At 41.5% G+C, this 27,618-nt stretch overlaps 1 protein-coding gene across 5 annotated transcripts in view; it reads right to left on the reverse strand.

The window, feature by feature from the left end:
* The window catches only part of TOM1L1 (target of myb1 like 1 membrane trafficking protein), a 49,830-nt gene extending 23,123 nt beyond the window's left edge, over positions 1-26,707 (reverse strand). For 2 of the 5 annotated variants that reach the window (XM_088802180.1, XM_088802181.1), the window contains exons 1-7: positions 26,304-26,706; positions 23,304-23,388; positions 20,966-21,044; positions 14,795-14,944; positions 14,075-14,200; positions 12,455-12,559; positions 11,346-11,462 (exon numbers count right to left, since the gene is read on the reverse strand). In XM_088802180.1, the coding sequence (XP_088658306.1) occupies positions 11,346-11,462; positions 12,455-12,559; positions 14,075-14,200; positions 14,795-14,944; positions 20,966-21,044; positions 23,304-23,388; positions 26,304-26,361 (720 nt within the window). In that variant the 5' untranslated portion in view covers positions 26,362-26,706. Of the gene's footprint in view, positions 1-11,345; positions 11,463-12,454; positions 12,560-14,074; positions 14,201-14,794; positions 14,945-20,965; positions 21,045-23,303; positions 23,389-23,503; positions 23,528-26,303 lie in introns of those variants that run through there. The other 3 variants (XM_088802182.1, XM_088802183.1, XM_088802184.1) reach the window with 3 other exon arrangements.
* Between the last annotated feature and the right edge of the window lie 911 nt (positions 26,708-27,618).

The following is a 27,618-nucleotide window of genomic DNA, read 5'->3' on the forward strand; positions in this document are numbered from 1 at the left end:
GTCAACATTTGGTTACCGGAAGCTTTTGTTTTCAGTAACTCCTTAGGCCTTCTTTGGTCCTAAATTATTAATTCTTCAACAAAGAGCATCAATCTATTCAACAGACATTTCGTGAACTCATTCAGTGTACAAAGCCTATATTCTAAATATGCATCGTTGTATGGATTTAGAAGTATGGGTTACTGACTCGTAGCTGCTTCCAATCTAGCTAGAGAGCTCCTACATACCCACGGGAAAGACAATAGGTCAGCCATCTATACTAGAAAGTTAAGCCTGTGTTCAACATGAGAAATAAATTGGTAGAATGGACAGAACATAGGCTCAGGAGAACACAGTTCTCATTCCAGCTCCCTCCCCTGCCACCATGTGGGCAAATCCACCCCTTTTGGGTGGATTTGTGGTTTCCGGAACAAAGAAAGTGTCTTCCACTCTAAATAAATACCTTACAAGTTTCGGAATAGTAAAGACAGTACGAATGGTCAGGGGAGGATGACTTTATTTTACGCTCAGGTTTTTTCCTTAGCTGGTTACAAATTATTCTCACAAGGTCAACTCTTAGATTAACATAACTTTCAACTTCTCTAATAAGCTAGAGTAAGGCTTTCTCTGGTCATACTTTCAAAATCGGACCTCTCTTCAATCTGCAGAAGACTAAAACATTGTCTTCTTTCACTGTTCTACTGCGTGGTTAGGTCAACACAAGACAAGACTAAAACGGGAGTACCAGAGAAAGTCAGCCATTCAAGGTTAAAGTGGTCCCAAGCCAAGGCAGTGCACAAGGCCAAGAAAGCAAAGGCAAGAACACGGGCAGCAACATTTCATGCCTGTGACCAAAGCAGACACACTTAACTCATCCAGCAGTCATTAGACTGGATGCAGCCTCAGAATCTCTGTACACCACTCTGGCAAACTAAGAGACATCCAGTCCCCCGTTCCCCCACCATGTAAGAAAGTTTATAGTCCCCAAGCACATACAGGTAGGGAAAGCTGTTTACTATGCAAAATCGTTTTACTGCCTAAGAGTCTCACGAAGAGCAGGAGCTCAGTTAATTAGCCGAGCTTCAGGGTCTAAATGTTGGGCATGGATCGGAGAAGACTGGGGATTCCAAGTAAGTACAACTGGAGCTCAGAGGGAAGGGAATAGTCAATAAACAGGTTCCAAATAAATAGAACCGCTGCTAGAAGGTGCACCAACGCACAAAACAGGAAGCAATTCCAAGTTGAGAGGCTAGTTTTAATGTAAACAAATTGCATAAGGCACTGATCACTGTGGCTGTACAGAAAGAATCCAGGAATCACTGAGCGGAGGTTTTTCCTTTGTGTTCAACACCTTTTGTTGTCCTCCACATTCATGGTCTACACTCTCCAGCCTGCTCTGTGCCCTGGGGGCTGCCCTGTAGAGAACACATCAACAGGTCCCCTGCCCTCTCCCTTTTGATTGGGTTCAGCCAACGGGACACACTGGCAGGCAATGGGAGAGAGTGAGGTCTGGACATCTATTCCTTTCATTCTTTCCACCAAAGGCACCACTATTCTCAAGGCTGCCTTCTCCACATGATTCTTTCCTTTGGGTTCTGGCAAAAGTTCCCTCTTGCCTATTTATAGCGAGGGCTATTAGTTAACAGCCCAGGGTAGTGAACTAGCTCCTGTGATATCTCAATAAATAAACAGTATCTTGATTAAACTCTTCAAATTACTTAAATTGAGTATGCCCTCTGTTTAACTGATAAACCCTACAAGACACGAAAACAGAGAGTAGTTAAAACAGTATGATATAATACCAACAGGGGAATAGACAAACATCAAATCATGAGAACAGCCTCTGGAAAGACATCCTTGTATTAGACTATAGAATATATTCATATTAGTGGAGACAGTATGAATTGTTCGTAAATGTTATGTGGGCAACCAGCCATCTAATTGAAAAAAAATACATAAATGAAAGTAAAGTCTCTAATTCATCCCAAGGATAAAGATTAAAGATATTTTTATTAAGTGACTACATTATTGCAGGCACTGCTCTGGGAGCCAGAACCTGAGCAGTAAATAAGACAAGCCTTGTGGAGCTTCCATTCCAGCAGACAAAGGCAGCTGAACAAAAACACAGGAAAAGCGTCAGAGTTCTAGGTAGAGAATGAACTGGGGAGGGGACAGGACAATGACTGACTTTAGGTTGGGGAGTCAGAAGACCTGTCGGAGGAGGTGACACACTAAGATTGTAATGACGAGAAAAAGCGGGCTATTAGAAGACAGGGAGAGGCATGAGAGTCAAGGATGACACAGCTCTCCAGCAAGAATGAACTCCGTGGGTCCGAGGAACAACAGGGTGGCCGGTACAGATGGACCGAGGAAAAGAGCATGTGATATGGAAGGAGAGGGAGGCAGGAAGAGATCAATCAGGTTTCTGTGACCAGAGTTAAGGAGGTTGGGTTTTATTCCAAGTGTAATGGGAAGCCACTGGAGGGTTTCAAGCAAGGACCTGGGTTACCTTTTAAATAGCTATATGGAGATGCTCAGTATCATTAGTCATCAGGGAAATGCACACCAGAACTATAATGAGATACCACTTCACATCCATCAGATAGCTATACAAACAAAATGGGGAAAAACAAGTGCTGGCAAGGAAGTAGAGAAATTGGAACCCTTGTGCATTGCTCGTAGGAATGTAAAAAGGAGCTGATACTGTGGAATACAGTTTGACAGTTCCTCAAAAAGTTCCAAAGAGTTACTATGACCCAGCAACACTACACCTAGGTATATACTCAAAAGAAATGAACACAGGTATTGAAACAAAATCTGGTACATGAATGTTCACAGTATTATTAACAATAGCCAAAAAGTAGAAACCTAAATGTCCATCAACTAATGAATGGATATAGAGAATGTAGTATGTCCATACAATGGAATATTATTGGGCTATACAAGAAATGGGATTCTGATACATGCTACAACACGGGGGAACCTTGAAAGCGTTCCAGTAAATGAAAGGAGCCAAACACAAAGGCCACATACTGTATGATTCCATTTATGTGAAATGTCCAGGATAGGTAAACCCATAGAAACAGAAAGCGGATACATGGTTGCCTGGGACTGGGCAAAGACAGGAAGGAGAGATTGCTTAGTGGGTATGGGGGTTTCCTTTCGGGGTGATGAAAATGTTCTGGAACTAAATACAGGAAAACGGTTACACTGTGAATGCACTAAATGCCACCAAAGTGTACACTTTAAATTCTATATTTTAACATGGTTAATTTATGTGATATGAATTTTACCTGAATTTAAAAAAAATTTAAAAAGCTTATATACTTTTCGGTTTCCAGCACAGCACTATACTTGATTCCTGAAAAACTTCCTGATAACAAAATACCTAAAAAATGTTGGATACGATATAAAAGTATTTTAACAGGCATGCCTAAACTTTCAAGAAAGTATGGGAAATCCTCAAAGGCTGAAAAACCAAATAGGATCCAAAGGGATGAGAGGCAATCAAGACATAAGGGCTCAAAAGGCACCCATTGGTCAATCTCTAATAACCTTGAAAGGCAGGAGTCCAAGTCTGGTGCCTGAACAGATTATCTATAGCTACATATCTCCACAGCTATATAGACCCTATAGATTGATCTCTCTATCTATAGATCTACGTATAGCTACCTCTATATATCTCTACATCTATAGATCTATGTAGATGTAGAGATATATAGAGACACAGAGAGAGAGATAGACAGAGAGATAGAGAGAGAGAAATAGAGATATAAAGAGATCGATAGAGATAGAGATAATTTGCCCCCAGGTTCCTGACAGAGCTCCTAAATCCCTGGGTAATGGGAGCATATTTTGTTCTCATGGGGCAACTCTTGGTGGGTTGGTTCCTGGATAGCTTTAGGATGGGGGTTGGTCACCAGAAAGATCAAACCCTGGTTAGAAGCTTGAAACTTTCAGCCCCATTCTTCATCCTCTGGGAAGTGGACAGAAGCTGGAGATTAGAGTTAATAATAATTGATCATCCATACAATGAAGCCTCTGCAAGGGAGGAAGAGACTTTCCTCTACCTTCCTAAGGTTCTTTCAGTTGGTCCAATAATTAAATCTGCATGAGACTGACTAATGACAGAAAACCTAATTTAATTACATACATACACACAAGATTGCCACATACATGAGAGAGTCGGGCGGAAAGTTAAAATGAGGTAGTTTTGGCAGCATCCTGAGCTAAGGATGAAGTAAGAGAAGATGCCTTAGGGCTTCAAAGGGGAAGAAGATCATTGCAGGATGATAAAAAAAAAAAATAACCAGATGTTCAGTAATTAGATGTTTGCCCTGCCCTATGATAGGTCAGAAGTTATTTCTGGTAATAACTCTGATTATGGGCAAGGCCCCTAATTTAAATTCTTTGAGGGAGAGGTAAAAGTTTCTCATGAGCCTGCGGGGTCTTGATTTGCCTCTAGCTCAAAATAATTCACACACCAAAATGACACATTTGGAGGAGGCCATTTCTGAACCCCTATGCTTCCATAAAAATGCATCAACTACAGCGTTCGGAGAGCTTCTGGGTTGGTGAACACATGTGCTAGGAGGGTGGTATACCCCAACTCCACGGGGACAGAAGCTTCTATCCCGAGAACCCTTCTGGATCTCTTTATCTGCCTATTCATTTGCATCCTTTGCAATATCTTTTACAATAAACTAGTAAATACAAGTGTTTCCCTGAGTTCTGTGACTCATTCTAGCCAATTATCAAACCACAGGAGAGGTCATGGGAGTCCCTGGTTTATAGCTGGTTGGTCAGAAGTATGGGAAACCTGGACTTGCAATGGGCATCTGAAGTGGGGCAGTCTTGTGGGACTGAGTCAACCTGTTGGATCTGATGGTAACTCCAGGTCGAGGGTGTCAGGATTGAGTTGTATTGTAGGACACCCCACTGGCCCAGGAGAATTGGTGAGTGTGAAAAAAATACCCACACATTTGGTGTCAGAAGTGTTGGTTTCAATAGTAGAATAAGTAGTACGTTAGAACCGAAACAAAACAAACCCCTCAGCCTCAAAAAAGGAAAATGGTGTCTCTGCCTCAGCTTTCAGGAAGAAAAGGAAAATAAGTGTTTTTCTTGACAATTCTAACAGCCTTACTGCATCATCATCTCTAGGAATGAGACTCCCGACCTTCCATGTTTTAAAAACCCTAGTGAGCGCTGGTCCTTTTTCTTCTGACTGTGGAAGTTCCAGATTCTCTTGGAAACTACCGGTTGACTGCAATACAATCCATCTCTCTGGCCTTAATAGTGTGAACGAAAAATGGGCTATGGAATAAACCTGACAAGCTCGGGGCGGGGGGGGGGGGGGGGGGGCACATGGCAGGCCTGCCAAGTTCAGTCACCAAAAGGAATCACAGCACAGTCTGATCATAAATTCCTAGCAGAGCAGACCATGACAGGTAGTCACATCCCAGACCTGTAACTTCCTTAGCAAAGGTCAATCTTGACTTTAAGTAAGCCCTGTCCACAGTTCTTATGCATCTAGGATAACATACGTTTGAAATGTCAGAGTAATTTTATTTTCTAGACCCCTCAAAGGCAAAACTGCAGGGACCAGAGCACAAAACCACCTGAGCAAGAGACCACAGAACCCTTCACTGCTATCTTATCCCCCGCACCATCTCTATATACTGTAAATGTTAATTAACTGTCTGGTAACCACCAATGTAAAAAAAAAAAATACGTGCTTCTCCATTTTGCTTTTTATCGAGTTCTAGCGATTTCCCCCCCTTTGCTTTCTCCCGCCTCCCTAATTTACCACCAGGGCTTTTTGTGCCCTCCTTACATTTCCTCCTTTGATTCTAAATGCATAAAAGGAACTATCATTCTCCAGAGCATTTTCTCTGTTGAGGTTTGCTTCCAGGCATGCCCTCAAAATCTGGGTTCAAATAAACTCTTACAAAACTTTTCTGTAGCCTGGACATTCTCTGGTGGACAACAGTGACACTGCAAGTGTCCTGCTCCTGAAGTCAGCGGCTGGGGCAGCCAAGGATGGATACAGCTGTTTTCCTCTCCATGGCCCCCCCAATCTTACTCCGATTTTGAGGTTTGCATAGGCTTTCTCTGGGAAAGTCACTTTGGAAGGGTCATTTTGGCCTGGGTGAGGTTGCTGGTTCCTCGATTGGTCTGATCCCACCTGCATTATCGCACACTGAATATCCTCAGTTTGGTCTGCTGACGCTGTCTAGGCTGTCCTGTAAGCTGGGGGAGTCCATTCTTATTTGCTTACTTCTTCTGTCATCTCAACAGGAGTTGGGGAATAAAGAGGAGGTCAGCTTATTATTTTAGTGAGCTAAAAAATACCGTGGTTATGAGCTGGTCAGGGGGAGAAAAATAGATTTCTGTTTCACAACTCACAAAGTTGACTTCAGATACTTTTACCACTCCTTTACAGATGCACTCCTTCCCTCAGAATATGCCCTTGGAACACCCAAGGCCCGTGGCCCTCACTGCCTCCCACTTTGATGTCCCCCCCCCCTCTAATGACCCCCCTTAGGTTTATGCCAAAGCCTCCCAAAGCCCCTTTGGTTATATAGGGGAAACCAGGCACAGAGCTAGTGTTCTCTGGGGATTCTATCTCCATTGATCTGAAGAGTTCAGATGGGGGTGAGAAAACTCCTGAAAATGTACGATAGAATTACTTTGTTTCTCCAGAGTCTACCTTTGCTGATTTCATTTTTAATATCCTTGTATCAGATAGGCTCCTTGCCCTCTATCACCATAGAGTTGATCAATTATTTTAGACTGACCACAGAGACATATGATATAGAGATATAATAAGAAACATAGATTGGGTCTTCAACCCCAGTGCCTAGCACAGAAATTCTAAAACCCTTGGAATTTCCTTAGTAGGGGTGAGAGGAGCATCTATTGTTATTCATAATAAGCTCTTTTCAACCTTACAGAGTCTATGCTAATGAAGTAACTCTTGGAAGAGGGAGTCTTGCTGCCAAAGAGACCAACCCTGTGATTAGAGAGTTGGAACTTTCAGTCCCATCCTTGACTTCCAGGGAGGGGAGAGGAGCTGGGGACTCCATTCATCACCAATGGCCAATGTTTAAATCAACGGAACCTACATAATGGAATCTTCACAAAAACCCTAAATAAAGGGGTTCTGAGAGCTTCTGGGTTTGTGAACACAGCTGGTGCTGGGAGGATGGTGAACCCCAATTCTATGAGGACAGAAGCTCCTGACCCTTCCAGACCTCACTCTATGTTATCTTTTCATCTGGCCATTCGTTTGCATCCTGTATAATAAAGCAGTAATAGTAGGTAAAGCCCTTTTTTGGATTCTATGAGTCATTCTAGCAAACTATTGAGCCTGAGGAGGGGGTTGTGGAAACCCCTGAGGTGTAGCCAAATCAGACAGAGGTGTGAGTAACCTTGGGGACCCACTGCTTGTGATTGGTGTCTGAGGTAAGGGGTAACCTTGTGGGATTGAGCCCTTAACCTGTGGCGGGGAAGGGGGTCTGTGCTAACTCTGGATTGCTAGTGTCAGAACTGTTTAATGTGAGAGGAAGAAAACCTCAACACAGAAGTGTTGTGAGAAATAGTTTTCTTTCATGAGGTTATTTAGATTACAAGAAAAAAAGTCAAATATGTGTCAAAAGAATTTAAGCACTTCCCACATCGGGTGTCTATGTTTTTTTAACGAAAAGCATAGAAAGAAAAATAAAGTTACACATTCGATAGGCTCCTTAAACAAGCTGATCCTATGCCAGAACCCATTCAACTTGAACTGGCCATGAGTAGTATTCTAATGGTGATTTATAACCCAAGTCTCTTTACTATTCAAGGCATCACACAGCCCTAAGCTCTGGCATCCAAACAGCAACCAACAAATTAGCATTAAACTTGAAAAATCCAACCAAATAACTGCACCCAAAGACTGACACACAAAGGCATTGCAGTGTACTCCAGGGCTGCAGAAAATACAAAACTGGATTCACGTATTTAAGTGGAATACGGCCATTTTTGAAAAATATCTGCCACATACCCTTTTACTTTGATATTTATATTTCAACATCCTTGTTAATATCACGAGTCACAAAGTTTATATCTGTAAAAGCCTTCAATTGTGGATTTTTAAAAAAGGATACCACATAGCAACTCCCATAATTTTAACCTCTGACATATACAGCATGTGTTAATACTATTTTTATTCACAGAGTATCATCTTAACTCTTCATTTTCTACATACAGAAACTAAATCCAATGACAATAAATGACTTGCTCAAGGCCAAGAATCCAATAGCTACTCAGCAAATGGGGATTGTTTGGTCAAATAAGTTTGCAAATGTTGAATTAAACACAGACTCTTAGAGCCTTTACTATACTAATGGCTCTGTACTATACTAAGACCGTCCGAGAGAAGAAATACAGTAGGCAATTTGTTTCATAAACGTATTTGACCACAGATGTCATGTGCCCCAGATAATACTGCGGAAGGCGAATAGGAAATGCTATCTTAAACTGTTTCCTAGAGATGTTTCTTGTTTCCCCAGAATTAATCATCTCAGTGTCACCAGAGAAATCTTCCTAAAATTGTATCTGGTTATGGAGTCCTTCAGCTTATATCCCTTTACTGGCTCCCTTCTGCCATCTGGGTTAAGCCCACTCTGGCATAGCATGTCAGGGCCTCAATAATCTGTACAGAACAGATCTTACTCCTCTGCACCTGGTACTTTCCGCTTCCAAACTATAGTTTTAAATCCTCTTCTCATACCTGTGCACCTGAGAGACACCACAAACACAAATCCATTAGTAGCGAGGTTTAGGGGGGTAGGGGTGGCGAGGGATTCCTTAAGAGGTATGTCTGATTCCCAAGTGGTCTCTGGAAGCAGGCTTGCAGAGACGTAGTTTGAGAAATGATCTCTTTCTTTTTAAAAACCCTTTAAAAATGTAAAAGCTATTCTGAGTTCAAAGACAGCATAGAAACAGCCCAAGGCCTATATGTGCACCCCTCCCCCCACCCCCCAGCCAGTTTGCTGACTCCAGGGCATTCAAAACTGCCCACAGTGCCTCAGAACAGGGAAAGAAAATGAAGGATGCTCCACGCTGAGACTGTGGAAGCCAGAACAAGATGGACAAGGGACAACCAACAGACAGTTAGTTTGAGGTATGGTAGTGAAACAACCAGGCAAGACAATCCCTAGTCACACCTTGCTTCTCATTTGAGACCTGATAGCTTTTGAGACAGGAATACCTGTTTCCAGGTATGAACACTGCTCGGGATGGAGACACAGGGTATTATTTCCAATTGCTGGTAGCACCCAGGAAAACTAGAGTGCAAACAACTCAGAAGACCAGCAACCAAAATATCCCACTCAGCATCAGTCTATGCCAATCCTGCATACTCTGAAAAAAAACACACAAAAAAACAGCGAGCACAAGCTGCAGCAACTGTGTCTTCCCTCGGAATGTATGACCAGAGTCATAGCGAATACAGACCAGCTGCCAGGGAATCTCACGCAAAAATGAGCTCACCATCAGCAACCCAGCCAGCTACTTGTGGAATGCAAATGAAAGAGGTCATGAAGAAGAAGAATTGGCACTCAAGGAAGGAGAATCCATAGAGAAAATGGAAAAGCAACTATCCTTAGAAAGATAAAAGGGGAATGTACATCCATGGAAAAAAAAAGAACCATTATAAAAATCCAAATAGATCATTAAAATTAAAAAAACTGTTGAAATAAAACATTCATTAGAAGGGCTAAATAGATGACCTGATGTGCAAGTTTCAGAGAATATATGAAATGAAGACACTTTCCTACAAACGTGTCTCCATAGCACAAAAGAATGAAGAGATGGAAAGTATAAAAAATGTTAAAAGGTAAGAAAAATATAACTGGAAGTTTCATCATCTAATAAAAGTTCCATGAGAAAATAGAAAGACAGTAGAAAAGAAATATTTCAAGTAAGAGCTGACAAAGTCCCCAGAATTGAAATACATATAAGTTGACAGGCAAACAGGCCTATCAAGTACTTCCCTACGTACGAAGTGAAATTACACATATGCACATATATGTACAAGTATCCCCAATCACAGTATAGTGAAATTTCACAACTGTTGTGGTAAAGAGAAATCTCAAATGCAACCAGGAAAAAACAAAGGCAGATTATAAAACAAATGTGCAAGAATCAGTAATATAATTCTCATCAGCATCAATAGATGCAAGAGCACAATGGATGCAAGAGAACAGTGGAGCAGTACCTTCAGAGGACTTAAGAAATTGTGCACCTAAACTTCTGTTATCTAGCCAAACTACTCGCAATTAACATGGCAGCAAAGAAACATTTTGGACATGCAAATACTCAAAGTTTACCATTAGTAATATTTCAAGGAGATAGCAGTAATGCACAAGAAACAATGTTGAGCCAAGAAATCTTTGCAACTTGTTTCCCAAATAAGCACTGATCATAAAAATGTTATTTAACTAACAATCTGAGAAGTTAAAGGAAAGATAACACCAACATGGGAAATGGAGTGGGAATCTGAGAAAAGTAAGAACAGAATAAGGTTCTTAACTTATTTGGGAAGGAAGGTTTAGAAACTGATTTTTCCCTAACTGCTTCCAAAATTAGTATGTTAAAATGTGTGTTAAAATCTAAAATTATAGTTAGAACAAACCACTGGAGAGAAAAAGTAAAATGCATAGATGTACAGACATAGTAAAGGTCTGGTAGGGCCATTGCTCCAATAATAATAAACTGCTCATGGTTTTCCTCACCTGCGAATGCAAGTCCCAATGCACTGTCCACTTTTTTTTCCAGCCTGAGTACAACCCTCACCTAAATCTTCCCAAAAATCCTCACCTTTCTCCCTGATCCCACTGTATGATAAACACATTTCTATCATAGCATCTACAACACTTTATTAAACTGTTGTTCACAAAACAATCTCACTGACTAGACATAAGTTCCTTGAGGCCTAGGAGAACCTCCTGATTTCTGTATCCTTTACCACATTGCAATTACTCAATGTTTGTTGAATGGATGGCTGTTCATTCAATCGTCAACCATTCAAACAATGAGGCAACTTTTACACATTTCAGAGGCAACTTTTACACATTTCAAACAATTAGAGACTAATAAGAGATTGTATATGACCCAGGCTATAAATGATTAAGTGACGGTAAACTATCTGTTGCATGAGGGCAAGGAGAGTGCATCCTTGCATCTTTTTGTTAAGTTTCGAAATCAACAGATGATGCAAGGGGGTGGACTAGACAATGTGAAGGTGGCTTCCACTTCCAAGGCTCTAAGTTTAGAGAATAATATTTAGGGACACTTTGCTTGTCCCTGAAATCATACTTCACCTCCAGAAGCTCTATGTCATCACGGTTTTCAGTTCCAGGAATATTCTCCATCAATATGGTAGACATCACTTTCACATTCATCTTCACCATGTCCAACTCACTGTGCAATTTTCCAATCTGTAGGAAGCAACACAGTCAGTCACCAGTCAGTACGTGGGACACATAAAGAATGGCTACCTCGTTTTCTTCTCTCAGGGGCCATTTGCTGGAAGACAAAAACGCTTTTGTAGAATTTCATATTTTCAAAATTTATATTTAAATTCATATCAATGTACGTATATGTTTTACAAATATATAATCTGTCACCTAACGGGACTTAAGATCTCTCATATGCTTTAGGAACGTTAAAAAGTAAAGAGGGAAAAAAAATATCAGATTAGAACCAATATGGAGAAGGGCCAAGGTGACCTCACAAGGAACCAGGATAAATTGGAAAATGTCAGTCTGGGTTTCTTGGCAACCACTGGGGAAAAAAGAAAATAAAAAATGAAGGTATTACAGTTTCCCTGGTATTAGAGAAGGAACAATCAAGACAGAAACACTTTTGTTTTCTTTCCTGGGATTAAATTCTGAGAAACTAATCACATGGATTTTTATAGAACGCTGAATAACAAATACTCCAAACTCCTCAATGATAGTTCCCTGAGAGCAGAACAGAAATGAGTTTCATATACTACTGGCTCATCTGGACCTCTGATAAACAGATATAGACAAACTCGTCCATGTAATTCAGTTTCCACAATTAAGACAAGCAATAAGGCTAGCTACCACTTACTGAGGTTTCTGAAAGGGTATATGGACAGTTCTTTCAGGAGCAATAGGGATCAGCTGGTTGACACAAGATCCATCCCACAGCCCAACCTCCACAGAGACACAAAAGCACAACTGTTAAGAGCCTGGGCATCGGGACCAGCCAGAATCCACGGGATTAAGTCCACTTAGAACTGAACCGTGAAAGTCACATAGCTCTAGCCCTCTCCTCTGCAAAACGAGGGTTGTTCCTGGGTGCCCACCTCATCATGTTAAGAAGAATAAACAACCTGTATATAAAGGAACTGCTTAGAACTTAGAAAAAGTCATCAATAAAATACAGTTGTTGCTGTTGTTACCTGTTCTGGCTCCAATGTAATAGTCATGTGCTTGGGAACAACGACAGAAGGAAGAGCTGGTGCCGTAGGAACAGATGTTGGTGGATTCGATGAGACCTGGGCAGTCTATCAATGAGATGTGTTATGATTATTATCTGAATTAACGTAACCACCCAAACCCAGTTTTTCTATTCCGATGACTCAATTGCTTTCTCTCAACCAAAGTCCAGGTTATAAGGTAGTAGCCCAGAGTATACAAAATCATTGTGTGCAACCTGCCCAGCATTTTGAGAAGAGTATTAAGCAAACGGTGTGCCCAAAATAGAGTAAGTATTCAATAAAAGGTGGCCATTATGATTATTAACTGAATTAATATTTAATAAAATGCTTAGTTTTTACCAGGGGTCCGCAAGATAAACTGCCAGAGTACTGCTGTCCTCTTTTGGGGTTGTTAAAAACAAATGGTAAATCAATTTGTGTCCAGTCTTTTTAAGCCACAGCTGTCAAGACATCTCCTTTTCCACCAGTGAACACCTCCCTGACTCAGTACCTCATTTACAACCTTGGGAGGAGGGCCCAAGCACAGGGCTCGGGACCAGTGCTTCTCGACCTTACGGTGGAGAGAAATCATCTAGAAATCTTTTAAAAATAAGATTCTGATTTAATCTAAGGTTAAATATACCTAACGTGCACCCAGATTATACCCTAAATCATACTTTGAGTAGCAAGGTTCGAGGCCACTGCTGTACTACACTGCGCATGGAAGAAAGAACAAAAGGGGCATGGTAAGCAGGTTCAAGGGCAGATAAAAGGATGGGGAAGAAGGCTAATGGCCAGGAACAGCCTGCACAAGTAAAAGAATTAGCCCTCAGGACAAAGCCTCCATGAAGATCAGTCTTCTGGTATCCACCGGAAGACTTGCTTATTTCACTGCGGCAGGACTCAGCAATCTACAGAAGGAAACAGTAGTTCTACTGTTTTCTTATCTTTATAGAAACTTAGGAGGTGAATTACAATCAGCCATTCAAAGTGTTACAGTTCAAAACGTTGAAAGTTATTTCCAAAGATGGGAATACACGGGAACATCCAGAAACTGTCCCACGGGCACAGTTTAATAATAAACAATGTAAGACTAACCTAAGGTAAAGACCCTTGTCTAGGCAACAATCCTTGCTTTTGAAAGCGGCCCTCTCCTTAGCCACGTGATTTCTATTTGGAGCCATCGTGTTCTTAGACTTCAGGTGATTGGGGCAGAAATAGGAAACTAACCCCAGTCGGTTCAGGGAGTCCCCTCTCCCAGGTTTTAATCTGAAAAAGCTAAAGGTATCCCATGAAAAATTGGGAGCAGTAATCCACTATGTGGAAAAAGCTAGTCTGCAATAAGAGAGAGGAATGAAGGTGATGAACACACAGAAGTAGACAAAAAATAAGGCTTGAGTGCTGGCTTCACTGTTGTCCCAGTGACCCAGCTAACACAAACCTTTTTGTGGCGTGGTTATTCTATCAGATACTACAATATCCTTCTAATAACTAATGCGTCTCTTGGCTAAGCAGTATAGTGCTAGGGTTGTCCCTTCTGATGAGAAGAGACCCATGTAATATACTATCTTACTCTACATGAGTCAAAGCAGGACCTCTTACCTCTTGCTCTGCTGTTTCGGCCTCTGCATCTGAGAGAGGAAACTGAACACCTTTTTTAAGCAGGTCAAGGTACACTTCTCTCACTTCACTTACATCCACGCCTCCTGGAAAACCCTGTGACCAAGTCTGAAAGCAGCAGCAAAAACAAAACACAGTTCTCACACTGGGGACAGAAAATGAGAGATTGACAATTATGTGGCTCACACAGAAAGAAAGCTACTTTTGAATGCCAAGGACGAAATGTACATTGTCAGAGACTGGAAAAATAACATAAAATATTTTTAATCATCAGACTCCCACGCCTCAACATTTTAATGAAACCCTGGAATAGACACTACTGTTTATGCCTGTACTAAATCCAGAACTAACAGACATATTCTTAAATAGCATCAGTAGCTCTTTTGCCAGGTAACTTTGAAAATACTCAGTTATGGACTCCAGACCATAGCTTTCATATCTGCAAAATGAATGTACACATCACTCATTTCCCTACCTGACATGAATAAAACAGAAACTAATAGTGGGGTAGGAAAATGACTACAAATTCTTCAGAAAAAGGGCACCACCCAATGCCAAAAAATTACTATTACACAAAAGTAGAAGGGTAAAATGCTATCTGGCTCAATCATAGGTTTGTAAAGGATCACTAAACCAATGGGTATGTCATTAAACCTCGAATTTTAGAAGTTTACCATCCCATAAGGTGTACAACAGACTCACCTTAATGAAATTCAAGATTCTGTTCTGAACGTCTAATGGCAAGTTGTATCTGGGATTCAGCAGCTTAACTAGACACTCTTTAACGAATTCCTTCTTCACAATCAGAGACTGGAAACTTGGACCACAGTTCTGCATGCACATGTCAATAAGCTAAATTAGAGAGAAAAGTTAAACATTAAGTTTCTTTGGCAAAGCCACCTCTGAAATATAAGACACAAACTGCTAAGGAATGATTTCCACCAGCATTCTAATTAACAAGCAGAACTGAGTATCCACTAAAACAAAGCAAAATGTTAGGTTCTGGGAATGTGAGGAAGTATAAGCATAATGCCACTGCTTAGAGGACAGACGCCCTGGGGAGTCAGGACACAATTCTATGCGCATTAATACTAATATAGGTAATAAGCGGGACATATAAACAAAACCCATGGGCTACAGACAGGGTCATATTTGTTCCAATTTTTCCAGGAAAGTCTTGGTCAAGTCCTGTTGTCCTGGCTTTATTACTGATTCTCCCTTTCACTGTCAAACATGTCCTGGCCTGGATGATAATCACCCTAAGTTACAGACCTTTATAGACAGATGTGATAATGTAGGGCTTGGTGGGCTTAGACTTTGGAAAAGGCTGGTTCTAAACTGGGCTCTGAAAAATAGTTAAGGAAAGTACAAATGAGTGCAGAGCTATACTGCAGACAGGTAAAGGATATTAAAAATATACATACAGGTGACAAGGCATAAGAATTGTGAGGAGGAAAATAAGCACTTCGGTCTGTAGAGGCTTCTTTATGAGGCAAAGTGGGGACCCTGAGGAGGTAGGATAAATCAAGTCTGGAGGGGAATCATGCAGACGGTGGGGATATTTGTGTGGCAGTGAAAGAATATGGACATTGCACTAAGAACCACGTAAGTGTTCTGATTAGTCTGTCATCATCACAGCTCCCTCTATCCTGAACTGGAGAGAAAGGTTAATGGGGGAAAGTACGGCTCAGGAAAGGTTTTCAAGCAGCGCTCCACAAAGGGAATTGGAGGGTGAAAGAACCTGGAATGACGGAGAAATCCAGTTAGGGACCCACTAGTAAGGCCTGATGCAGAAAGGCCTAAACTAGGGTGATGTGGGTGCCAGGAAGGGAATGACATGAGAATTATGAAGGAAGAACTTTCAACAACTGGCTGTTGGTCAAAAAACAAAGATGACTGAAAATTAACTGGCTATCATTCTGCATGAGACTGATGGCAGCTGGGAAGGAAATTTAGAAGTGGATAGGGTGGGGTGGTATGATTGGTCTAGGGTAAAAAGGATGGGTTGAAATTTAGATATTTTGAGTTTAAAAGTACCAGGGACTGAACGTTTGTGTCTCTGCCAAATTCACATGTTGAAGCCCCTAATCCCTAATGTGATGGTATATGGAGGTGGGGCCTTTGAGACGTAATTACATAAAGAGGGTAGAGCCCTCATGAAAGAGATTAGTGCCCATATAAAAAGGGGCTAAAGAGATGATCGCCCTCTCGGCCACATTGAGGATAAAACGAGATGACCACTTACAAGCCAGAATGTGGGCCCTCCACAGACACTGGGTCTGCCAGCACCTTGACTTCGGGCTTCGTAGCCTCCAGAACTGTGCAAAATAATGATCTGTTGTGGAAGCCCCCAGTCTGTGGTGTTTTTGTTAGAACAGCCCACGATGACTAAGACAAAATGGATGGTGGGACATTCAAGTAGAGATGCTTAGCTTAGAGCTGTACACGCACAGCTACAGTTGAGGAAAGTGTTAGGCCAGAAGAGAGTTATCAAGGCACCTATGATGAGCAGAGAGGAGAAATGGCTGCAATAAGGGGGTTCACCTGTTAGACCGGGAGATAACTCAGTAAGGGTAATCCAGGAGCAACCAACAGAAACTGAAGCATAAAATAAAGAGACCAAAGTGTCTGTCAAGTCAAAAAAGGGCAGAGTCTCCAGGAGGAGGGTGTGTCAAACAGTTAAGAACAGGGACGGAGAAACACTCAGCTAGGTTTGTTGATTAGTGAGATCATTAGTGGCCTTGCGGGCAGGGGTGGGGAACATTTTCAATAAAGAAACATGAGCTGAAGTCAGGCTAAGAATTAGTTGGTACTGAAGAACTGCATGCTGAAAGTGGATTTCTAAAAGTAATCTATAAACCAAATTAAATCGCTGGTTTCCTTGCTACTATCTCTCGGGTTAGAGAAGTCACAGAAACCATAATGTGACCAGGATAAGCATAATCATCCCTACAGAAAAGAAGCCCTGGAAACTGCCTTTACATCACGCTCTGTATTCTGTCCCTATAATGGCAATGCAAACAAGAAGGTATAAGGGCTATACTTTTAAGGGCAAGGTGGCTAAGGCAATCAGAACATCCAGAGGCGGCTGGGTCAAACAGGGACATTTAAGGCAAAGGAAAATAAAAGCAAAGCCCAAATCATACTAAGATGAATCTATGTTAATGACTTAGAGAAAGACAATTGAAAAGGTAAATAACAAACGACTTTGTGCTTATGCATTATTATGAGTTTTGATTAAGTGAAATGCTGAGAGGAATGCCTCTAGTTCAATGGGAATTGAGAGAAATACTTCATCCAAGTGGTTATGGAATCTAAGGTAATGTAGCCTCCAAGCCTCACTTTCCTTAATTATAAAATGAATGGTGAAGTTCTGGCTCAGTATACCACAAACCAATTGTCGTCTTTGGAGCACCAAGATTTTATAGCAGGTAACATTCCAGGAGGTTACCTGTACAAAATCAGAGTCAACGTGAAACACTAAGAATGTTAACATCTGGAGATCACAAATCCTGCCCTTCGTGTTTTCCTATTGGGATCTAGAATTTCAGGACTAATTACTTCTACGTCACCTCTTCCATTAGGTCACCAGTACCTCACCCCCAGCCTACTTAATTAAGCAATCAAATCTATTGTGGCAAGTTGAAAAAATTAAATATGTTGCTTTTACACATTTTGAAATTGGGCTTTGTTACAATTTACATGTTAATATTGTGTTTAAATTACCTATTCTTTAGAAATAGGACAACCAAGAAACCATAATCCCAGGCAGGAGAGAGAACCTAGGAGTCAAGAGAACAAGAGAAACTAAGACGTGTACCCGACTTGGGGCTTCACTGGTCTTTTGAGCTTGATCAGGCAAATCACTTATCCTTCAGTCTCCTCACCTGCAAAACAAGCACAACACCTCCCCCTCCAGAGACTTCTCGTAAGGCTTAAATGAAATATAATGTATATGAAGAGCTTGGTAACTATTTTTTAATCATCTGCTTCCATGGGCAATTCCATATCAGGAGAGAATGAGTTGATTAGCTGATGTAAGTATTCTTTTCAGAAAGCTGGAAGCAAAAGAGCTATTTGGTAATTTTATTTCTCATAGTAAATTTCTAAACCAAACACAGTAAACCAGGCTTTGGGGCCATCCAGAGCTGAAGACACCACCAAGGTCCGGACACCCTGGGGGGCGGAGCCCACTCTACAACAAAATCCTGAAGAAATAAATGTGTTTTACACTAATTCTGAAGCCCCACTAGCTCATCGCCTAGAGAACTCTCCAGGAAGGCCTATTAATTAATTGATTCCCAGGAACCTGTTCAACCACTTTCCATTTGTCAATAACAATATCTTTCTCAGACTGATCACAATTGACTCATTCAAGAAAAGGTAGCCTCTGGCAAAGAATTATCAAATCTGGTAACAAAATGCTTTTAAAATAATAAAACCACTGGCTTCTTGACAAAATGACTCCACTAACTGATGGCAGAAATCACAGTCTAGTCAGATCCCATCAAAGACTTAATCAAGGCTAACAAGTCCACGGAGAACCCAAATGACGGATGACACAAAGAACATGTATAACTGACTTTGACAGGCTCTCATCACTTCGGAGTAATAAAATGGAATGTCACATATGGGGATTCATTTTTAAAGAGTTTATTGGTAAACATATAATTATCTTGGACAGACACTAGAGAACGCTTTCTGTGACTCATTTCCCTCATAATCAAGTCTGGCTTAACCTAACATTAAAGTCAAGTCTGAGGCCTTAAACACACATGGGCAATGCAATAAGTAGTCTCAGGTGAGGTCATTGGGCCACTAAGTACACAACTTGGGGAAATCTGCATGAAGCTATCAAGAGTCAAAGTAGGTACCTCCATGAAATCTGACCCTAACAATGAGGGGCTATTCTGATCCCCCAACCTGCAGCTCACACCCTTCTTTTAGCACAGGTTTTAGATTCACTTGTTCTCATGTACGGGGATGGAAATCACAAGGTAGAGGATGTACAGTTACTTGAGGTGGAACAGGTAATAAGAACAGGCAGCTGGCTGATAGTAAGGCTTGAGAGACCAGACGACCCGAAGAGAAGAAAAGGTGGGAACGCAAGGAGAAATGGTGGGCCCCAAGAAACAACACTCTAGAATAACGCAGCTTCCTCAGAGAAGGGTCCTGGTGCATGCTCACAAGGAAAGAACCATGTTGGAGAAGACATGGCTAGGATGACATGTCAAGTAGGCTGGGTACAAGAGAAAGAGACAAACTCACTCTAGAGAATAAACAACTTCCGGAAGGTGAAATCGTACCACGTGCTGACATAGAGAAAGCGGCATCAATTCATCCTCTGCCTGTATCTTCCTTACTCAATTCTCCTAACCGTTGACAGCCTTAAGATATCCCAGATCCACTTCATCCCACAGCTGCATTTCTACCCCAATTCTATAGCACCTTCCATTAGCTCTTGTGTCTTCCTAGATGCTAGGAGAGGTAGGATGGGGGACCCCCCCACTAAAGCATTAATTCAGTCAACACATGGGTCCTGCACCATGCATGAAGGAAATGAGAACACAAATGAAACACAGCAAGGGGCTTGATTCCTTCTGAGAAGCAAGGTGGTATGGGGCAAGGGCATGGGATTTATTAGCTGAGGACTTGGTTGTATCTTGCCTAGACCACTTAAATCGTGGAGGGGGAAAAAAATCACAATCTCACTAGTCTCAGTTTCTTCACGTATGAAGGGAGTTAAGGATACAACTACTTCACAGGGTAGACAGGACCCATCAGGTGTCAGGCAAAGGATTATTTCCGTCATCCACCCATTTTTCTGATAGCTCTACTGAAGTGTCTTACTCCTCTCTCCAGCGTTCCCTCTATTCTGTGACCTCCATGGATGGCTGCTATGCGTAAAGGATAGGGGAGCGGTCAAAAAAAAGGTAAAGGAGGAAAACACCTATAAACTATATTCAGATCCCAAGTTGAAGGATGCCTTCAGTGATGGCATGCCTAAGACTGTTCCATTCATTTCTTCTCATTCAGTTACTCTCCAGGTAAGCAAGATGTGAGAAATTGTCTTCCGGGGCAAACTAGGACACAGAAGCTGTGCTCCCCTCTGCCCCATGGCCCTCTGGATAAACACTCCCAAAGCCTCAAAGAGCAGTGTGATGCTGGCTCATTAGTGCCATAACCATGCGTGGCCTGGGGCTGGTGGAGATCCAAAGGCATGCAGAAGAAATTAGAAATTAGAAAGCCACACAGCTCACTCTCAGGCAGCAGGCAGTCCTTGCAAAACACATCAAAGTACAAAGGGCAACTCACCAAAGTGAATGAAGAGGTCATATGGCCGAGGATGGAGGAAAAGGTAACAGGTGAAGTAAGTGTCCATACCCAATTTGCAGACAATATGGCACACAGCATTGCTTTAATTAACAAAGAATTTTCTCCAAAATATACTAAGCAGCAGAACTTGGTTGCAACTTAATGAGCTGCGAGCACCTCAGCATTCTACAAAAGTGTTCAAGTGTACCACCAAGCTAAAAGGGAGGCATTTTTTAAGACTTCAATTCTCCCGGTGTGGAACACTGACACTCACTTCTTGATCAGCTCAGTATTTACACTTAGTTTGACCACCAGTTCCTATATCCTGACCAGGAAAAATGCATTTTCCAAGAACACTCTTTCCACAAAATTCAATGCTATTACCATCAACTAACCTCTCTTAATTCTGCAATTCTCAATAAAGAGTTTTAATTCATACTGTAAATGACTTTTTGCTAACCTGTTATCTCAGAATATTTATGTTTCTTACCTAGAATCAAAAACGTTACAATAGCTTGAGAAATCCTAGAGCCTTAACTATAACGTGAAGGTACTTACTGACAAGGTAAGTTCGATTTCTTTATGGTTGTAGTTTTTGGAAATCCTTTTCTTCAAAGCTTTTACTGCATCTTTTGGCCTACAGCAGTAAATACAGTGATGTGATCAATTAAGGCATAGCTGAAAACAAGCAGTCTCTGAAAAGCAATACGCATTGTAGAAAGAGGAATGGCTAAGAAGACCCAGACTTTGGTTCTGCTGTGTGACCCTGGGTGACACTTAACCTTTTCACACCTGTTTCCTCATACATCTAGGTAGACAACAGTACCTACCTCCTTGCTAGAATCAAATATTTACTACAGCACTGTTTACAATAAAAACCGGAGACTTAAATATCCAATAATATGGGATTGAATAGATAACTTGTGGTAATCCCTATTAAGAAAGATTTTGTGGCTTTTCAAAATGTCTTATTAAATGGAATAATAATGGCATGCAAAAATGGTTCGTTACATGTTAATAGCCAAAGAAGTGGGCGATGAATCAATACTCCATAATGTTAACTATTGGTTTTGTTGGGTGGTGAAGGCATTTGTGGATTTTTATCTTATGTTTTTCTGTCTTTTATAAATTTCCTCTGCGAGTCATGCATCACTCATGTAAATGTATTTTGAAAAAAATGTTTATTTAAAATTAAATTTTAACCAGTGACACACACACACAAATGTATATATATGAGGATTACCGAGAAAGCACTACATTTTGGGAAATACACCCATATCCCTCTATCAATGCACACAACCAGTTTACAGGAAATGTAATTTCCAAAAGAATGGAGGTTACCCATTTTGATTAAGACTATTTGTATTTCCTGAGCACCCTATAGGTGTGGGGATGTAGAAGGAATTACTGCTAACTAGGTCGGCTTCTGATATGCTACAATTTTACATTACAAAAGGCAGACTGTGTATGTAGTATTAAGTAGAGGGTCAAATTTACTTTGACATGGTCAAAAAGTTACAAACTTCCAGTGATAAAATAAACACGTAATGGGGATGTAATCTACAACATGATGACTACAGTTAACACTGCTGTATGGTATATTTGAAAGTTGCTAAGAGAGTAAACAGTACAAATTCTCATCACAAGGAAAAAAAAAATTTGTAACTATGAGGTGAGGGATGTTAACTAAACTTATTGTAATAATCATTTTGCCATATATATATATATATATATATATATATGTCAAGCCATTATGCTGTACATTTTAAACTTATACCATGCCATATGTCAATTATATCTCAATAAAACTGAAAAAAGATACCAGTCCTTTTTACATATTACCTTCAAATTGTTATGTCTGCATAGGTTCATTTTTATACGATAATAATGACATAACATTACATATACTTACATGGTTTACAAAGTACATTACATAGAGCTATCTATATTTCTAAAAAAATTCTATATAAAATCTAGAATTGAATTCCTGGAAAAGTTTAAAAGAATAAAGATACTATTTTAGAAGGAAAAAAAAAATTTTATTTGTGATTCCCATTTTGTATTATCAGTGAAGAAATTAGTATTATCAGTGAAGAAATGGTTCACAAAGGAACCAAATATGATAAACAAGATTACATAAAGCATAAACACTTTAAAATACTAACCATAAGCACTTTCCACTGATAGTAATAAACTGTAATGTTTTCTTCATCAACATAACTACACTAAATCTCTTTTTCTATCAGTTATCACTTTAATAAGCACAGTAAAATGCAGAATTGTATCCCTTATAACAATCTGTAATTTAGACTAAATTCACAATAGTTGGCCTTCTAAACAATTTAAAAAACACACAATTCTTTAAAGTTTACAAGTATAACAAAAGATTGTATGTCATTTAAAAACACAGCATGAACATAGGCAAGCTGGCATTAAGAAGGAAAAAAAATTGTCTTGTGACAGAGAGGAAAAAAAAAAATTGCTAGATTATTTCTTGGTTACAATAATGACAACTGCCCAGGAGTCCACTAGCTTCTTGATAATATTTTTCAGCTACAGAAACATAAAGTATCAGCAATCAGAGCAGGGGGAATTCCTAAAGAAGAAAATAATCTCTCTTAAAAAAAAAAAAAAAATCTCTTAAAGAACAAGGAATTTGAGCCTCAGAGATAAAATTCGAAACTATTAAGGAAAGGATAAAGAGAAAAATTATAATGGATTCCCAGACATTCCACATGCTGAAACAAGCAGCTCCTTTAATACGTCAACCTGACATGTATTCAAAAGGCAGCAGGTACCTAAGGGGTGATGAAAGCACTCGTTCAGCAAGAAAACTAAAGAGTTTGCAAGATGCTTCTTATCGGAGGCAAATGCAAGAACCACACACTGTACTCACCCATCACTGGCAGTGTTAATTACGTCACAAATGTGCATGAACTGGCCCCAATCTTCAGTCTGAACTCCAGCAAATGTAGCCTTTTCTGCAAAGAAAAATTGCTTGTGATGACTTTGAGCTGCAACTGAATAAAAAATGTCTGGTCTTCCTGAAATAATCTGCCTGGAGTTTGCTAGCAAGTACCATTAAGTTTCTATTACCAAAGGGCAAAGAGATTTTTTTTCTCTGAGCAATCCTCAGTAATTCAGGAATCAATCAGAACCCAAGTTCACAGTGCTGTTGTAGCGACAGTAATGAGTGACCTATTAATAAAGACTGCAGGCACAACACCTGGCTGCAAGGCTAGGACATGGGACAGGTTGACTAAAGCTCCATCTGCCTGCCTGCTTTTCAGAGACGGACAGATACATATTGACTAGCCACCTAGAAGGTGAAGTACACAGTGCTAAGTATTTTATCTTATGTAATTTCATTTGACCTGCTGTTGGAGATAATGGAACAGAAGTTCAGACATGATAAGGAAAGTATGCAAGGCTACATAACCAGTACAAGGTCCAACTAGCATTCAAATCTAAGTTGTTTCATGCCAGTTTTAGAATTTTATTTATTTTTATTTATTTATTTTTGTATTAGTTTCAGGTGCACAAAACAGACGTTTATCATTTATATCCCTCAGTGTCACACCCCTCCCCCATCCACTATCCCTCTGACATCACACACAGCCATTACATTTCCACTGTCTCTATTCCTAATGCTGTACTCCGCTTTTTGTAAATATATATATATATATATATATATATATATATATATATATATATATATATAAACTTGTAGTTGACATTCATTATTGTTCAGCTTCAGCTTCAGATGTACAGTGCAGTGATCAGGCATCTACATCTTCCCTGAGGTGGTTTCCCTAACGATACAAGTGTCCATCGGATACCCTACAACATCTTTACAACATTATTGATTACATTTTAAAATCATTTATTCTCCTGGGGGAGGCAGGTGCTGAGAAAAAAAGAGATCAGAACTCCTGAAACTGTGTCCTTTAGCAGTTGAGCAAGGTCGCCCTCAGCACCTGTACCAACCAAAGCTGCACCAGGCAGCTCCTGTACCTACAACGCCATCATTTAACAATCAGGTTATTTTTCCCTCTCCAGACATCCTCCTTGAGAATACAAAATGCTGTCTGGGAAGGGTGGCAGAACACTCAACCTGAATGAGCTTAACCTCTTTCCCCCAAGAAGATTCCTCAGCATGAAAATACCAGGTCCTAGGGGGAATGAAAAGAACATTAAAAAGGATAACGGAGAATATAGGTTTCGTTGGGGACATTGCTTCCCATCTAGAAAAAGAACTATTTGAATTTGGCATTCAATGCACAAAGCTAACCAAACCTGTGTTGTTTAGGTATGTACTAGTATTATTCCTTCCGCCAGAGTCCTTGCTCTTCGTTCCATGCATTTCCTCCCACCTTCCTAGTAAACTCCTATTCACCCTTCAAAAGCGGTGGCAGTTAATTTCTTCCTTTGCACAAGTTTTGGCTGTTTCACATTTATCTTGCATTGTAAAGGGACTGTACTATAGTTACTACAAAATTGTGTCCATCTTCCCTACAAGATTGCACATTCCCTGAGGGTTGAGACCAGGTGTGACCTTTGCTTCATCTAGGTCCAGGCATATAGCTAGCAGTCAGTAAATGTTTGCAACATTAAAGGATTAATCATGGGGCGGATTAATCATGGGGCCACGGATTGGCTCAGTTGGTTAGAACACAGTGCTCATAAATAACATCAATGGTACTGATTGGATTCCCACGTGGGCCAGTGAGCTGCGCCCTCCACAACTAGACTGAAAAAAAACCAAAACAAAACGACTTGACTTGGAGCTGATGGGTCCTGGAAAAACACACTGTTCCTCAGTATTCCCCAATAAAAATAAAAAATAAAAAAAAGAATTAATCAGCCTGTGAAGATGCAGTCTGAATCCATTTCTGCTCAGGGTTCATTTTAATACCCAATGGGGATATAGGCAGCAACAGTTTAGAAAGCATTTCCTCCTCAGTGAGTTACTCTTACCCTTTCATAAAAGACGTGGGAACTAAGGTTCAGGTTAAGGGGTATGTTCCATGTCACACAGCAGATAACTGGGCTGTAGCCCAAACGCTTCGAATCTGAGCCTCCTCACCACACCAGGTTCTCGGAATTTCCTCACCCCACTAAGTTCCTGACATTATCATGCTTTGCTTGGCATCAATATGCACTGATGCCACCCCAGGTTCCCAAAGGGGGCATCGAGAACAACAAAAAAGGACGGAGCTGGCGCTGGTAACCGTCACGGGCTTCTGCATACGGCATTCAGAGTACAGCCACAGCAGAATGAGCTAAGCAGGTACCTGCGTGGTCCCTAGTGTTTTGAGAGGCCTCTGGTGACCCCAGATGGCTCCTCTGCTTCCCCTTCCTGTATATGCATTCTCTTTGTTTACCCAGAAAAGGTAACTCAGGTCGTGAGGGCTGGGCACCAGAGAGAACTAGTTTGAAGAGTCCTGCCTCTCACCCGTGAGGTCACATCACTTAACCTCCTTGACCCTTCTTTTCCTTCTCAGTACATCGGACGTAACAATAACGTGCTCTCTCAAGTGAAGGCACTTTACGAATAACCTTACCCTGGCCGAGAACTATGCCCTCCCCTTGCAGAAGCCCAGACACTCCACACCTGAATCCCATGTGTGGCTCACCTGTTCGGTTCCACTCCCCATGAGGCATTAAAAGGGAAGTAGATTTTGAGGAGGGGCGATAGTAGAAAGAGTCAGCCATAAAGAAATGTCTCAAAGGGGCCGGGTGGAATGCGGATGCCTTAGGAAAGTTGCAGGGGGAGGGGAAGGATTTCCTCCAACTTGGACCAACTCCGTCCTTCTCAGGCCGACAAGGGAGTCAAATGGGAAAGGTACCCCGATGCCCAAAGCCTGCCCAGGAGTCTTCCCCCGCGCCTCTTTACCTATGAGGAGGCCCACGGAGGTTGCATAAGGATCCCGGTGACTCTTCCCAAACGCCATGGTAGCCCCAGAGATTCGGGCCCAGGAAATCCGCCTCCACCGCTTTCGGGCTCCCGACTCCACCCGCTCGGTGTCCCTGGCTCCTCCTCTTCGCCCGAGCTCTTCCCGACCTCCCGGCGGAGGCTGCGCGTCTTGCCCGGCCGCTGCGGGGCGCCCGGCACCTGGAGTAGGGCGCCGGGCGCGGGGCCGAGGGGAGGGGCTCCGGGACCCCAGCGCACCTGCTGCGCTCCCGACTCCAGGTGGGATGAGCGAGCGGCGGCCCCCTGGTGGAGCCCGCGGGAGGGGCGCAGGGAGCGAGCTCGCGACCCAGGTGGACTTCTCGCCCGGGCGGAGCTGGGGGCCCCCGGAACCACAGCCTGGGAATTAGAGATCTCAGCTCTGATTCCGCCGCCTACTGGGCAAATTGCTGCTTTTCTCTGCGCCTGTGGTTCCCCATTGTAGAGAAGGAAATATGGTATTAATAACACAGATCTCAGGATTATTGTGAGAATTAGGGACGTAAACCGCTTAGGTCCGTGTCTGGCACCCACAAAATAAATATTTAACCACTGAATGAATCGAGTAACTATAAATATTTACTTCCACCCCCACCTTTGCCGGGAGATCCGGGAGGGGAGGTGTTTTCCTTGCCCTTTAAAGCTGCAGGTGATGGATGGGCAGAAAGAATGTATTTGGATTTGGGGGCCTCTCAGGAGCCAGCGTCCTTTGCCTCTCTCCTGTTCCTGAGGGACCACATGGCGCCGCTAAATATTGGATCCCCTGTGCCTCCCGATCTTGCTTCCTGCTGTCAGCTTGGGCCTGGTTCCACCGCCCTTCTTTGGCCTTGGAAATGATGACGAGAGATCAAAGGGGCTTGGTCTTACATATTTTAGGATAGAAATCAAAACCAATTGCAATGCATGCCAAGGGGCTAAGCGACTTTTTTTTCTAATTCTGTTATTTTTAATTTTTCTCTACCTAAGTGACTTGAGATTCTAAAACCTAGAATGAACTATTTTGGTTGTGATGTTTTTTCTCATAATAGGATTGGTCCTACCTGTAACTATGCTCTCCACCTGCTTATCCAGGGTGAGTAGCTATTTCAGAAGGTGCCATTTATCAACTTCCTTGGTCATGACTACAGCCTCTGCTGACATTGTTGAAATCCTCTTTGTGACATCATCAACCTAATCTCTATTCCATGTAATAGACTCTAGCAAAATATTTTGTCTTCGCTGAAGCCCATCATCAAGCAACGTTAAAGAGAAAGTCAATTTT

Source organism: Rhinolophus sinicus, chromosome 12 (assembly GCF_057876585.1).
Source record: "Rhinolophus sinicus isolate RSI-liver-muscle chromosome 12, RSI-T2T, whole genome shotgun sequence".
Classification (NCBI taxonomy): domain Eukaryota; kingdom Metazoa; phylum Chordata; class Mammalia; order Chiroptera; family Rhinolophidae; genus Rhinolophus; species Rhinolophus sinicus.